The sequence below is a fragment of the Nematolebias whitei genome, chromosome 4 (genome assembly GCF_014905685.2).
Source record: "Nematolebias whitei isolate Nwh7 chromosome 4, NemWhi1, whole genome shotgun sequence".
Taxonomy (NCBI): domain Eukaryota; kingdom Metazoa; phylum Chordata; class Actinopteri; order Cyprinodontiformes; family Rivulidae; genus Nematolebias; species Nematolebias whitei.
In genome coordinates, this window is record NC_056501.1 from 19,176,221 (window position 1) to 19,192,063 (window position 15,843).

Here is a 15,843-nt window from a genome sequence, read left to right on the forward strand (position 1 = left end):
AAGACAGAGACACAGAGAGAAGACAAGACACAGATAAAAATTCAAACAGAAGACATGACAAAGACAGCGACACAGACAGAAGACAAGACAAAGACAGAGACACAAAGAGAAGACACAACAAAGACAGAGACACAGAGAGAAGACAAGACAGAGACACAGAGAGAAGACAAGACAGAGACACAGAGAGATGACAAGACAAAGACAGAGACACAGAGAGAAGACACGACAAAGACAGATACACAGACAGAAGACACGACAAAGACAGAGACACAGAGAGAAGACAAGACAAAGACAGAAACGCAGAGAGACGACAAGACAGAGACACAGAGAGGTGACATGATAAAGACACAGAGCGAAGACACAAAGACAGAGACACAAACCTTCAGAGAGGAGACAATCAAACAAGCTGACATGAAGCCAGAGGATGGAGAAACTAATAACACAGCAGAGACGAAGGTGGACGTGACCACAGGGGTCCCTGACATGGAAAATGAGACCAACCTGGACCAAGACCAGGATCTAAAAACAGTCCCACAGCAGGAGCAAGACGTGATCACAGACACAAAGGAGGACACACCTGAGGAGACACACCACGGCACAGAGTCATTAGAAACAAAAGAAGAGTCCAACGCACAAATAAAGACAGAAAGTCATGGAGCAGTAAAACACGTAGCCACGCAGGACCGAGTGGACGTGGAGACAACACGCACAGACACCGGGACAGAAACACAAACACTGTGTTCACCTGAGAGCCTCCAACAAAAACTCACCACTAACACGTCCATTGAGACGGTCGGGCCAGGACACACAGAGACATGTGTTGGTGCTCCAACAGACGTACAGGAAGGACAAATAAGAGCCGAGACGAGTGAGGAGACCACTGACTGTACAACACCTGCAGGGGAGGAGGATTCAACACAAAGTCAGGTGCAGGACGAGCAGCGTTCAATACAAATGTTCACCTCTGAAACACGAGCACCTGAACCGCTGGCGGGTCCGGCCAGGACTGCAGAGGATGTGGAGAGCTCCGAGAAGGTTCAAGGAAACCCAGCAGGAAAGGCTTTTACTGACAGAGACTCTCAGGCTGCTAAAGAGCAGGGTCAGGCCTCTGGGCGTCGGAGCAGCCGATCCTCTGGGGATTTCTGTGTACGCAAGTCGTCCAGCTCCAAGTTACCACGCAGGCTGTCTGAAGACCTCTTCGTCTCGCCTGAGAAAACGAGCCGACCTGAAGAAGTGAAGACGATTCAAGCTGCTCCTGACGAGACTCAGACCGCGACGCAGCCGGAGCAGCAGGCCGGCGCATCCAAACGCTTCGGCCTCTTCCGCAAACTGAAAGGAGAGCAGGTTCAGAGAGCCAAGGCGAAGAAGAAACCCACGATGCAGGTGCCAAAAATCTTGATTCAGGACTTCAGCGATATGACGGGGGCGGAGACGCCAGCCGAGGCGAAAGCAGAGGAAAAACTGAGCTCCCGGGAGAGGAGGAGATGGCGGAGGGAGCAGGAGAGGAAGGAGAAAGAGGAAGAGAGGTTGAAAAAGAAGAAAGAGAAGAAGCTGGAGAGGAAGAAGAAGCAGCCTCAGAGCAGAGGGACAAGTTTTCAGGAGCAGAAAGAGAACGATGACGAGACTCGTCCTGCAAAGACCGGCTCACAGACGCTTCGATTCTCTGCTTCTTACACCAAATCTTACTTTTGACTAACTTTCTTAAGAGGAACGTGTTTGAGCGCCACGTTGGTTAAGATGTAAATAAATAATAAAATGTTTTTACGTAGCACAAAAAACAAGTTTATTTCCTGGGGTTCGATTTAAAATCCTGCATCAAACAGAAAGAAAAACAAAAGTGAAGTACTTCCTGTTTGGTTTGACATAATCGCAGTTTCACCCAGAGTCCTTTACTCAGAATAAAATATAAAACAGCAGCCTCTGCGTGTTAAACCAGGTCCATTTAACAGACGGTCCAGCTGGGATGAAACGTCCATCATGTCCGAATATTCCAGGCGTTGTGGTGGAACAGTGCTCCAACATCCACCCAGGCTCAGGTCGGTCCACGTCTCTCTCACAGTCACTCTGCGTCGTCCTCGCTGTCGCTGGCCAGCACTTCCTGCGTGTGCATCGGCTGCGTGCTCGTCTGAGAGGACGGAGGAATTACCGATCCAAAGAAGAGGGAGCGGAACTGTTGAGAGGACAACAAACCAAAAAGTTCATCTAAACGGTAAAAAAAAACCAACCTTTGAAACCTTTAATGTTTTATGTAATAATTAAACGACCAGGTTTATTGAAGCGGGGTTCTGTGGACAGGGTATGAACAATTACTATCTTACCTGCTGTACATTGCTATTTGAAATGACTGTCTTCAGAAATAAGCCTTTTGCCTATAACCCTTATAATTTCCTTTAAAACTGTCCATTTTTCTCTGCCAGCTGCTGTAGCGCCTGGAAATCCCTTTGTATAAAGTATGGCCTCATTGTCATGCTTGGAGAATCCCCCTTTTTTTTTTTTAAATACAGGGCTGGAGTTTCTGATGACATCATTATAAAATAGGGTTTTTAAACCGGCCTTCTTGTAAACAAAACCAGGTTGTTGACAGGTGATAAATCACCAAATTTCACCAAACTACGTATCAACTTGAATCTTTTGAGATGGAGAGTTTAAAGATGATCTTAATAATTAAAAATAAAAATCTTACATTTTCTTAGAAACTAAACATTTTTTTGTGCGTATCAGGTTAGGAGTTAATTATCTTACATTGCTTCAGCTAATTTAAACATTTTCATGGCATAAATAATTGAGCTTTGCACAGTGAAAATAGTATTTTTAACTACTAGCTTTGACTTTAATGATTTTAGTGTTTAATTTAAGTCGTTCACATTTAATATTACACATTTTAAATAATGTTTACAATTTCTGGACTATATTTCTCCTAAATGATATAAAAAAAAGGCCATAACGCCTCATTTGGTAAAAGCTACATCAACCTTTTTATTGGGTGGTCTGTCTGGATCTTCTTCCTCCTCCTCCTCCTCACTGTGCTTTCTCGTCTTGTGATCAGCTGCTGGAGACACTCTGAAAGCAGCTACCGAGGGAGCGGGTGAGTCTGCAGCTGACGGACCTGGTACAACACTGGTATCCATGGCGATGAGGTAGGCGTCGATGTCGTCGTTCATGAAGTCGTCGGGAGGCGGCGGCTCTGCACGAGCTCTGAGGAGTCAGACAGATCGATGAGAGGAAGGATAAAAACATCTGTTTACCTCTCGCTGACCCATGAACCTGAACATAAAGATGGCCGGTCCTCACTAAGTTTCACGCAATACACAACAGGAGTCCGTGTAATTTAAGATTAGTCTTTTTATGCCTCTTGTACTTCAATATTAGCTGTATTACCTTTATTTACTACCATCTTTTTTTGCAAAAAAAAAAATTCCAAACCATCTCCTCCAAATTTTTATTGCCATGAAAGTTGGGCAATTGTGCCTGTACCTGTGTCTGTTAGCAAAATATTTCATGAACTGCTTCTACTAATCCACTTTAGCCAACGCACAAAAACAAGGCTACAACTCAGTCAATCTTACAGACAATGAGCTAAAGTTTGCTGTGGTAGTCGCAGAGAGTCATCCAAACACATGACAGATCACGATGTCTCGTTTAAAACGTTTGCACGCAAGATGGCGGGGGATATGCATTCCTTCAAGAAATGTTGTTTTTCTTGGTGTTTGTGTTCACTTGGCAGAAGAAGAGAGTATAAATATGCTGTGAAGTTTGGCTTTGTCAGTGAAAGGACGATAAAAACGTCAACAAAGTACGAGCTAAAGTCCAGATGGTCAAATACGAGGCGCCGACACCCCAAAGGACTGGCCGAAGCCTGAGTTTATGACGGCCGCTACTCGTGCTGCTGACAAACAGGGTGCCAACAAAAACGGTGCAACTATTAGATGAAGGAGGGACACAGAGAATGCAAAGGACAGAGAGATGGATGGCTCGCTGTGGAGACCCCTGAAGAGGAAGAAGACAACAAAGAAAAAGACACAGAAGACAACAAAAAAGAAAGAAGAAGATGAAGACAAAAAGCCTTAAAGACCAACAGCAGGCATCTTTCAATCAACAAAAAGCAATGCTAAAGTTGGAGCATCTATATCGTCTGTTAGTTTAATAAATCTAACCAGCTAAACAAAACAGTCGGAACCTTCTCAAATACATTAGTCCCTTGCTACTTTAAGGTTTGACTTTTGCGGTTTCTCAAAGTACAATTGAACACGAGAAAAAAAAAATTGTACACGACACGATTGCCAACTTTAATATTACTCAAGTGATTGAGACAATACGGGATACTGTACAGTAAACAAACAAAAAAAAAACTTAGCAAAGACGCTGCCATTTTGTAGTTTTCTTTCAATAAGTCTACACTGTATCCCCACTCATAAGGACTACATTTCCCAGAAGCCAACAGTGCCCTGCCCAGAAGCCCCGTTGCCTTCTGATGAAATACAGAACAAGAGGGAAAGTTTTGATCTGATCTGAAAAAGTTAGGACCTTTACAGTGACTTTGGCGCCAAGCAGATACAGAGAGTCGAACAGAACCCACCCGGAACTGGACCAGAACTGGACCTCCAGACCCATCGGCGAATCTAAGAGCTGGTAGCCTGCCCACAAGGACTTCAGAGCGGTGATGCCGCCATAGGTCTGGAGCTCCCTCTGGTGCCCATCGCCACTACCCCGAGCCAAAGAGCCGACCAGAACCAGCAGGGTAGGTCCGCCAAATAAGAACCAAGTCGGAGCGGAACCGAGCCGCTGCTGTTCTGCAGAGCTGTTAAGTAAAATTTAGTAGCTACATGTACGAATGTTGTTAAAATGACGTAGGTTTAAGAGTTTAGAACATGGCAAGAGTGTGGGAAGGGTTTATAAAGTCTTTATATATATATATATAGATTTTCACTTATTGCAGGGAGTCTGGAACGTAACCCCTACAATTAAAGAGAGTCTACAGTAGATGAGATTAAATGATGAGGTTTGATGATAACACCCACCAGGTGGAGCACGGAGGACTTCCTGCCTGAGACTGAAACAGTTACAGCTTTGGCTGAAACACTTTTCTGTTACACAAAGTTTGTTTTCTCAGTCATCCAGGTATATAACAACAAAAAAGGTTGAATCATGTCATCTGGACTTCGTTTTTTTTGTTAAAAAGAAACGTTTCGCCCCTCATCCAAGAGGCTTCGTCAGTCTGAGGCCTAGCCATCTGGTATTACCCAGAAGCCACCCTGACTCTTGTGTTTCAAGCCTGCCTCAGATACCCCTGAAGTCTGGCCTTTTCACTAATGGTTTCAAAAACACAAAGTTTGTTTTCTCAGTCATCCAGGTATATAACAACAAAAAAGGTTGAATCATGTCATCTGGACTTCGTTTTTTTTGTTAAAAAGAAACGTTTCGCCCCTCATCCAACTTTTCTGTTACGTTTTTCTAAACTGATGTTTAACTTTTGAAGAAAAAAAAAGTAGTTTGTCAAAAGTGTTTCTCACTATTTAATCATTTAGAAGCATTTTCTCATCAATCAAATCGTTTTCTTGGTTTCTTCATGTTTCAATCCTCCTCCTTTTATAACTTTCCACCGTTTTGAACAAACTTGCATGTTTTTTAATCGCTTGTTTCATCCTGTATGAAGCACGTTGTGATGCATTAAAAATATCTGACTGATCCATTTGTTTCATTTACCCTCCACCGTCGTTTTTCTGGACGTTGTGATCATCAGACAGCGTGGCCAGCACAAAGTTCCCCTCCAGGACGCTGTCCGTCACTGAGAGCACCACGGGGCTGATGCACAAACACACAAAACGCACGCGTCAGCACCAGAAAGTGGATCACGTGTTCTAGGACGCGAGAATGTGCTTCCTCACCTGCCGGGCTCGTCGAAGTACACAGAAACAGGGAGGCCAGTGGACTCAGCAAACACCAACAAACCCTGAAAACAGAAGTACCAGTTAATCTAATCAAGAATTTATTAAATCTATTATTATATTAACTAATCTTTCTGCTGGTCTCACCCGCAGTTCCTTTAAACAAAAAGTGATGCTGTTGAGCGATTTGACAACAAAATGGTCGAACTCGTCTGAAGCCAGGCACAGCTCCGTTAGCATGGCTTTTGACCGCTCTGAGAGAAGAACCAAGTTTCAAAATCAACGTCTGATTCCGATTTACGTACTTACTTTCAGCTGATGGAATCGCTCAAAGCTGTAAACTTAACGCATCACTTTCTGATAACATCTTTTTAATCTTAATAACACAAGAGCTTCTTAAAAATCTGTTCATGTAAAGAGAAAATATTCTGAAATCTGAAACTATTAATCTAACGTCTCGCCACCTGCTTCATCCTCCACGTGGTTCCTGACCCACAACCGTTCGTTGTTCGCCGTCACGGTCACTTCTTCTACAGACGAAGGGAAGTGCACGACCGTGTCCACTAGAACCCTACGAGCAAAGGACAAACAGGACAAACCCTGAACAACGCCGAGACTGACGATGCAAAAATCCAGAGCCAGACGGGAGCAAGATCTGTGAATCTCAGTTCTCCACGCAGAAAGGACAAAAATTAAAAGAAACCCTGGAACAATGTCTAAATCAGAAATCAGATCGCTTAAAAAGTCTTCGTCAATCACACAAGACCTCCCTTACACGTAAGAATATTATCTGATTATTTTATCCTGATCTGAACTTATATGTTTTTTTTTTTTGCTGTCATGGATGTGAGGAAACAAACATTTATTCAGATGTTCAGACGTCATCCCACAGGTCAAACCTTTTGGACAGAAGTGTTTTATTAGAAAAAGTTTGGATGGATCTTCACCTACTTGTTCAGCTGCTGGAGGAGGAGAAAACCTACCGGTACATCCCAATTAATGCTAAGAACCGGTAATTTATACCAGATTAAATGAGAAAATTATCAACACAGGAAGAGACAAAAAAAAAAGTAGGTTTTCAGAAGATGAATTGTTATTTGGATTTCTTTTTGTTTAACATTAGGAAGCGTTGGTTTAGGCAGGGATAATAAAAACAGCTCCGGTCTAAATTGGGATGATTTCAACTTTAGCTTTTTATATTTAGTCAATTTATTTCCCTTGCATATAATTAATCTAATCTGAGGCTGGACAAACAGTAATAATAGTTTTGCTGCATCCATTTCAACTTGCGCTCTGTCTAATCTTTAAGTAGGGTTTGTGGTTAAAGTTAAGACTTTTTTTGGACCACCAGGATTAAGACCTACACGAGTTACAGAAATATAACAAGACAATGTAAAATGACATTTAAATTGTCCCGCCTTTCATTCAAATTCAATTCAAATCATTCAAAAGTAAACAAAAGAAAAACTGGATTATTTATTTTATGAAACCTGAATATCTGTCAGTAACTTCCCTCCAATAGGACTGCTGCATGACGGGACTACCATTTTTGTTTCTGCGTACTAACATCTGAACCCATTTGATAGAAGAAGCAACTAATGAAGAAACTTACAAAGTTCAGACATAACTAAACATATTTTAGGACTTTATGACATATTTGTGACCCGTCACATCAAATCAGAGATTAAGTCAGACTCAGTCGAACTGAACTGAGCACAAATTTGGTTTCTTGGATTCTGAAGCTTCGTTTTGATGCCTCGATCATCCCGATAGGATGAGCGCTTCCTGCAATGTCCTTGATTTGTCCCGATTAACTCATAAATCACAAGTTTTATAAAGTTTCTGTCAACACTTGTTTCTTCAAAACTCTTAAAAAGTGTCCTGTTTTGAGTGAAAAATCAAGCTTAAACTCCATAACAGTTCATGACATCAGTTAGTGGTGTCCTGATACCAATAGGTGTATTAATATACGGCCCTGAAATACTTGCACTTGGACTCATAAAAACACCCCAATACTTCCTATAGCACTTTTATGCCTGGTGACGTCATTTCCTCTTCCCCGTTGCAAATAACTGCAGGCAAAAACTGAGAAATGTTGGTAGTTTGAAGATCATTTTAGATAAAAACAGGTGATTTAAGACAGCAGATAAATGTGTTCTTAATAAAAGACATGTGTTGCTAAAGTCACTGTGCAAAGGTTTAAGTACTAACTCATTACCTCCTCCATATCAGTACACAGTAATGGCAAATACCCAAACTGAAGTACATGTACTCTGCCTGAAAACAAATAAACTAGTATTGGGACACACCTAACATTGATGTATCCCATTGTAGCTTAAAAAGCGAGGAATCTAAAAAAAGTGCTTAGTTTAGTTTGAACAAATCTGACTTCATCCCTGACTTGATGTGCAGAGTCACGTTTAAACTCTTTAAAGGCCTAAAATTGGGATTAGTAAATTTGTGGCTGTACAAGAGTCTGTGGAAACCAGTTATGAATTATTCCTATTTTTATTTGCACATTTTGGTTGTGTCTGATTATGTGTTTTTGGAAAATAAATGGTAACTTATTAACAAAAATGGCTTTAAAAAGGTCAAGAGTAGAAAAATAATATAAAAATAAAAGAGTTTCCAGACCTGGGCTGGGCTCTGAATACGTTGGCACAGCTGTCTTTATCGAACACGGCCTGTAAGCTTTCACTGTCCTGGTACGACAGGTTGTGTGTCTTCATGAGGCCTGCAGAGAAAACACCAAAACAACACACTGAAGAATAAAATGGGACGATGTCACAGCCCTGCAGTTAGTGCAAAACATGTCTAAACCCAACACAGCTGAGGCTCTGTTACCGTGTTTGCAGTGCAGGGTGAATGTCAGACTGTCCTTTGCTTCATCCAGCTCGATGTGACACTTTTCCACAGTTTTCTCTAAAGTTGCCACAGATCTGAACACCGTCTGCACGCTCTGTGACAAAGTATGGAAACAAACATAACGAGGAAAGCAGCTCGTTTGAGTTAATACCAAGTGGAACGTCCAACATTACATAAAAAAACATCTGAGGTGCGTAAACGGCTAAAAATGGGCTTTGAGCTGCACATTTTGTGAAAAATGGCCAGTTTTTGTTTATGAGCATATCTACAACTGACAGGAGGAAGCTCGGAGGTTTTGAGAGAAAAAAAAAATCACACTGATAACCACAATCATCGGTTGGCAACATGGCAGAGAAGATAGCGTTTAAAATGAACACAGCTAAAAAAAACTCATGAAGTCATTCAGCTGTTTCTCTCTGCCGTGAAGCTTTTAAACTGGAGGAGAATCAAGATGACGGTGTTTACATTTCAGGTCAGTACAGCCGTCCTTCTGCCAAGAGGTAGTTCATTGTAAACTAATTAGTAAATTAATTTTAAAACTCTCTGGTAAACCCTACGGTCCACGTGTTAAAGTAGTAAAATAAAACATACTGACCACAGATACACTGATCGGTGCTTCATCTATTGTCTAAATGCACATCACTTTGAGCTCGAATCATCAATCTAAAACTGTTATAACACCATGACCTGTCAGCATGTAGCTGCACTTTAGGATAAATAACATGTGGCCTTGCTAAACCAAGTTAAAATGTTTCTAAAACACGAGACAAAATAACATATTTAGAAATACCCAGTAAATAAAGCACATTCATCTCTAATTGTCAGGCTTTTCAGCTGTCTTGATTAAATCTTGGAATGTTTTTGTTTGGACCTTGGCTGTTTTTTTTTTAAACTCGTTCTCTGTCCAGTGAATGAACGGTTTTAGACACAAATTAAAAACATTGATAAATCACATATTTTGACAGCTATTATGGCTTTAACCAGAAGGTTGGCCGACCAATCAGAACCTGAGGTCAGCGGACCAGTTGCTCCTCACAGTTCCAGGAACTCGTCTTAAGCGCAGAGGTGACAGGGCCTTCTCTGTAGCAGGACCAAGACTTTGGAACGAGTTACCTCTGCTTGTCAGACAGGCCCCCTCCCTCTCGGTTTTCAAGTCCCATTTAAAAACCCACTACTATTCAGTAGCATTCAACACCAGATGATCTGTTTTGATCCTGTATGCTCCACACTGGTTAGTTGTCATTATCTGCATCGTTTTTATGTTTAGCTATATTCTGATTTACTTCATTTTGTATATTGCTTTGTGTGTTACCTGTTGTTCTGCCTGTACAACACTTTGGTTGGCCTTGTCGCTGTTTTAAGTGCTCTACAAATAAAATTGTATGGTATGGTAACCTTGATTTTCTGCTTTTTTTTTTTTCCCAGGCAAATAGCCTGCAACTAGAAAGTCCATGACCCATTTATGTGTCATCAGCCATAAGTTGAGAATCTCTGCTTTAAAATACCAAAAAAAACAACAACAAAAAAAACAAGTCTGACTTGAGCTTTAGGTTTGTGTAATCCTCTGAAACAACAAAATGATTCAGACTGTAAAAGGCTCCTCTGTCCACACCTTTATAGCCAACCTGCAGCGGAAGTTGAGCCCACTGCGGACGGAGTACCTGCACGTGAAACAGCAGAGAAAAGATGCCTTTAGGTTCTTTCATGAATGTGACGTTCACTGACCCGCTCCAACAACACAGAGAGAGGCTGCACCTGCTGAAGAAGAGTGGCGCGAACAGGAAACAAGCATATGCCGACCGAGAAGAGTTCACAGACCGCAGGGCTAGCTATAAGAGAGAGAGAGAGAGAGAGAGAGAACACCAAAACCAGCATGGCTCATTGATGCAAAGTGTGAACTAACAGGAAGCAGACAGACTATATGCACGGCAGGAAGTGTCGGTGTATCTGACAGCATCCGTGCAGCTTTTTACCCCGTCTTCTTCCTGAGGCTCCACGTACAGCTCGTCTCCGATCCTGGACAAAGAGTGGATGGCTTTGGCCAACACTGGACGGTACACACACACACACACAAAACACCGTCACTATTAACGATCCATTCACGTCTCAAAGTCGAGCAAGAGTGTCAAACGAGCGTGAAAGTGCTATTACCTTTCACGTTTCCTCCCGTAACCACACACTGCATCTCTGAACTTTTCCGTCAAGTTAGCAAATTAGCCAAACCCGACCGCCACCACTTAGTTTGATAGTTAAGTTTTAGTAGTTTGTTTAAAGAGCACAAAGCCTCCTGTCGAAAACATATTTTTTTTTGTTTGTGGCTGTGTTTTATATTTTATTAGCTACAACCGCTCAACGCTTTCGTACGACCCTCGCCTTGTTTACTTCCGCAATGTGGACCAATCAGAGAGAGACAAGCGCTGAAAAGGGCGTGTGTTCGTTCAGCGCATGCGCAACTATTTCTTAAAGATTTATCTAAGTGGTTTATACATATTAATTAATAAAGTGGGGTTATTTAGTAATTTGAGTAAGTTTCAAATACATAAAATATCCTATTACCGTTAATAGGTGACATAAATACTTTTTATATAATTATTAATGTGTAAATGGCTAATATTGAACTACAATGGAGCACCATTTGATCAAATCTGTTATGTGGAACTTCTTAATTGTATACATTTTCAGACTTTATTAAACAGCAGTAAATTTAGATCAATCAAATGAAAAGGTAACTATAATAACACCTAATAATATTTGGGTGAAAAAAAAAAAAAAAACTGAAATTAAAGCTGGATTTCTTTTTCAGAAATAGATCTTGCTTAACTTTGAATGCCAGGAAACACCTTGTAGCTGCAACTTTCCTACCATCTACTGATTATGGTGACATTTACATGAATGCCCCGGCCATCTCCTGTTAGATGTTGGCTGCTGTCTACCATGGTTTTTTTTGTACATTATTTTCTTCCATTTTTTGTTTTTTTCAATTTGTATGCCTTATTTTAAGAATGTTTTGTTAAAAACATGTCTCTGTTGTAAATGAGTCCTCAAGTCTCAATGAGACTAACTTGTATAAATAAAGATTGAATTGAATGGTGTGCTAACATTCATAACTGGTTGTAACTACAGTTCTTATTACTGCACTCTGTACTCCTTGGTCAGTTGGTCATCATTATCTAAACGCATGCTCTCACACTGGTTCATCTTCATCTATAAATCACTCCTTGGTCTGCTACCTTCTTATATCTCCTCCCACATGTCACACCACCAGTGCAGTTACTACATGCGCTCTCAGGCCTTCATTACCTGCAGTGTCCCCTTAGTGTGGATTGAACTCAGCAAAAAGGCCTTTTCTTACTGTGCTCCTGTAACCTGGAACACCTTACAAAAAGATCTGAAGCTGTCCAGTTTCATTTATTTAAGGGATTTTAAACAATTGAAAAGGTCAATAGCTGATCAGCTGGTTGTTGTTTTTAGTATTTTACCTTGCTTTATATGGCGCCTTGATCTGATTTTTATTATAACACTTTATTGTTGTATATTGTTGCCTGTACTTTATATGTTGTCTGTTTAAAACAGGTCTCTCTTGAAAATGAGTTCTCGTGACTCAACAAGACTAACCTGCATAAATAAAGCTTGAATGAAAAAAACAAAAGTTTAATCTGGAAGTGTACGAAACAGATAATATATAAAAATGTAGACTTTATTGTCCCTTATGGAAATTTGTATGAACCTGCAGGCTCTTATGACATCATCATACACAAGCACAAAGTAAAAAATGCAGAATTTCTCCAAAATTCTTTGTTACTCACATTGTAGAGTCTGAAACTTCACAGAAAGTGCAATCAATGGTGAAACTTGTGCCGATGAGCATGCTTCTTTATTGTTTGTTTGTAACAATTTGGAACAAGTTTTTAATGGTGAACAAACTGCACATTGTAGCATCGTCCTTGAGGTGTCACGCTTTGTACTTTCTGTGTTAATATATTTTCTCACACTCAACGGCAGCCTTTCGTCCAGCAACGTGCTGCTCTCACCCTTTGACTCTGCACACTAGCAGCTTTGAGCACCTTGAAAAAACATAAGAGACTTGTTTCACTTTTATTTTGTTAACAACAAACTTGGATTTGTGCTCCATACGGAACAGTGGATGTAAAAGTCCGCACGCCTCTGTTAAAGTGCCAGGTTTCTGTGATGTTAAAAAAACCAAATCACATTTACTGTGACATGTATCTTGCAGAATTCAACTCGAAAGACAAACTGTCATAGGAAAATATTGTAAATAATTTAAAAGATGGCTGCATAAGTGTGCACACCCTGAAACTGATGGTTTCCAGAATCACCTTCTGATTTAATTACAGCTGTCTGTAAGTTTAGGAATGAGTCCATCAGCACGCCACACCTTGAACCGCTCATATTCTCCGACTCTTTAAAACTAAAGTGTCTCAAATGTGTCAGACTGTGGACGTCTCTTCTCTCTTCAGGCCTCCACACACATTTTTTTTAATCAGATTTAATCTAGACAAGGGCTATTCAACTGGTGGCCCGGGGGCCAAATCAGGCCCACTGGTGAACTCAGTTCGGCCCACCAATGGATTCAAGTTTAAATAAAACTAGATTTTAAACTGTAAAACAAATTTACTTAATGAGAATAACTGCTGGATGTCTGCACCCTGAGCTCTTGGCTTCCAGTAACTGTGGCCCCCTGCGTAATTTCATTTAAATCTAGACTTTGGCTCGCCCAATCCAAAACCTCTAACTGTGTGATTCACACCTTTGTTTTTACTGTACTTTATTCTTTTACACACTTACTACTTCTGCATACTTTGTGCTATTTTAGTCATATCAAAACATTCAGCTCAAACAGGAGATGGGTGTCGCAACTTTTGGTTTTTGTTGCATTCAGTACAACTTTTTTAAATGTTTAGCTGTGTTTACAAATCTTCTCTCCATAAAAATGCATAGAATTATTTTTTATTCGTTTAAAATTATTTCCTGTTTGAAGTCTTCTTCTGCAGACTGCCTCAGTTTTTGTCTTCCTTGAGGATACTTTTAGCTTATTGCTAACCTTTATTATGTTTTAACTTTTGGCCAGTCTTTTGTTGCTTTAGCTTTCAGCTAGGTTTTTTTTAACTTCTTTTAGCTTCACCATCTCAGTTTTAGTTTCTTCAGCAAATTTCAACAGTCATTCAGCACTCACCTTGAATTTTATTTTTTTCTGGTTAAGCTATTCTTTGTTGATTTGGATGTCTTCTTGAGGTCACTGCCATTAAGAAAGGAAATACCTCTTTGTCCTCAGTTTGTTTGTTTTTTATCAGACACCTGAAGGTTTTATTAAGCCTGAAACAAACATGAACTGTTCATCATTCCATCCACCTTGACTAAAACCCTGTTCCAGGTGAAGAAAAGCCACCCCACATCATGACACTGCCACCACCATGTTTCACTGTGGTTCTAATGTCCTTCTGGTGATCCACAGTCTTTGTCCTGCACCAAAAAGACCAGCTTTAGGTTCATCAGTCCAGAACACATATTTATTCATATATTTTTTAACTCCATCTTGTAATGTTTATCCAAATTTGGATGTTTTTCTTTGTAAAAAAAAAAAAAAAAAGTCTCCACCTCAGTTCAGACATATTAATAACACAGGAGATTTCAAAGTTCATGCTCAATCATCCAGGTACAAAATCCAATAATGGGTCAATCAGGTCATCTGGACAGCAGTAAACTGGTTGGTCCACTAAAGGAGTGCACTGCTTAGTGGGGAAAACTGTTTACTTGGGACTCCTCAGACTGATGAAGCGAAATGTCTTTCCACAAAAAAGAAACTGCCCAGATGACCTGATTGACCATTACTGAACACAGGAAATTGTTGTCACATGATGGGGCACACTTGGTGCTCATCATACTCCTGCAGCTCCTTCAGTGTTGCTGTCGACCTCCCTGACCATCGTCCATCCTGAATTTTCATCCATTTTGGATGGACGTCCAGTTCTCAATAACCTCAATAACAAGATCATTCTCCCATTTGCTCTCCACTTCATGACTGTCTTCCCTTTCAACAGTGAGATCTTTTGTGAGCTCTGAACTTTGAAAATACAGCTGAACTTTATTTCACTTTGCTCAGAGACATTTAACCCGAAGGCAGCTGTGTTCCTATAAGAAGAACCGATCTGGAATTGAATCAAAAGATGCTTTAAACTAAGTTTCATTTCAACGGCTCATTTTGTACTAAAATATTCTTATTTATAATAAATGATTTTGCTCCTGTCTGTGCGCTTGCATCCATCTACAACTGATTAACTACGACAGCTAATCAAGATTAGCCACGTTTGCGCAGACGTTTCAACAAAAGTAGAAGAATGCAGGTAAATTGTAAATTGGTTAGTTTAAAGGTTGGTTTCTAATGTATTTCATTTTGAAGACTAGTTAAGGGACGCAGTGGTAAGAAGAAGGGTGTGTGCACATGTGAGAAATAGGAAGGAAGGTCTGAGGGAGAGTCACTGTCAAAACAAAATGATCTTACCTCTCTGGTTTTTCTTGTTTGTCTTCTTCAGTGCGTAAGATCAGAGGAACGTGAACTGCCTCTCCTCCTACCGCCAGGGACACAAGTGACAGCTGGAGGAGAAGTGTGACCAAAACAAGTTTGTGCCTTCAAACCTTGGACATTCAAGAGAAGGGAGGGACTTTTAAAGGACACAAGGACATGAGGGATTTGTGCCAAAACGTCAAAAAGAGAAAGCGTTCTTTTGAGTTTGGAAATCATTAAATGGGTCAAATCTGAGCAAGAAGGAGGCAGGAGGAAGATAAACCAGCAAAATGTGGGTTGATTTCTGCAACGAGGAACTGTTAACATGAAGGAGACGGATCGGAATCTCCAAAGATAAGCAAAGCAGCTGGAGTCTTTCTAACAACAAACCTGGACAGGATTTCCACTCAGATAACTTTTTTATCATGATCGTCTGCCTTTCACGCTGTGAGGAACCCACCCCTGCTTAGCTGGATACGCTGCATTGTTTACATGTGTTTTTTTGTGACACAAAGGACTTAACACGGGGAAGTTTTGTTTCTAGATGTCTCAGTCACATCATCCGACGGA

At 40.7% G+C, this 15,843-nt stretch overlaps 1 protein-coding gene across 1 annotated transcript; it reads right to left on the reverse strand.

Annotated features, from left to right (window-relative positions):
• Positions 1-2,018: 2,018 nt before the first annotated feature.
• Positions 2,019-11,138, reverse strand: rad9a (RAD9 checkpoint clamp component A). The gene is made up of 12 exons (XM_037675830.1): positions 10,902-11,138; positions 10,724-10,797; positions 10,506-10,579; positions 10,363-10,411; positions 8,730-8,844; positions 8,520-8,619; positions 6,350-6,456; positions 6,033-6,139; positions 5,886-5,950; positions 5,704-5,802; positions 2,973-3,195; positions 2,019-2,170 (listed from the first exon to the last, which is right to left on the reverse strand). The coding sequence occupies exons 1-12, from the start codon at positions 10,933-10,935 to the stop codon at positions 2,060-2,062; spliced, it is 1,158 nt and encodes a 385-aa protein (XP_037531758.1). The 5' UTR covers positions 10,936-11,138; the 3' UTR covers positions 2,019-2,059.
• Between the last annotated feature and the right edge of the window lie 4,705 nt (positions 11,139-15,843).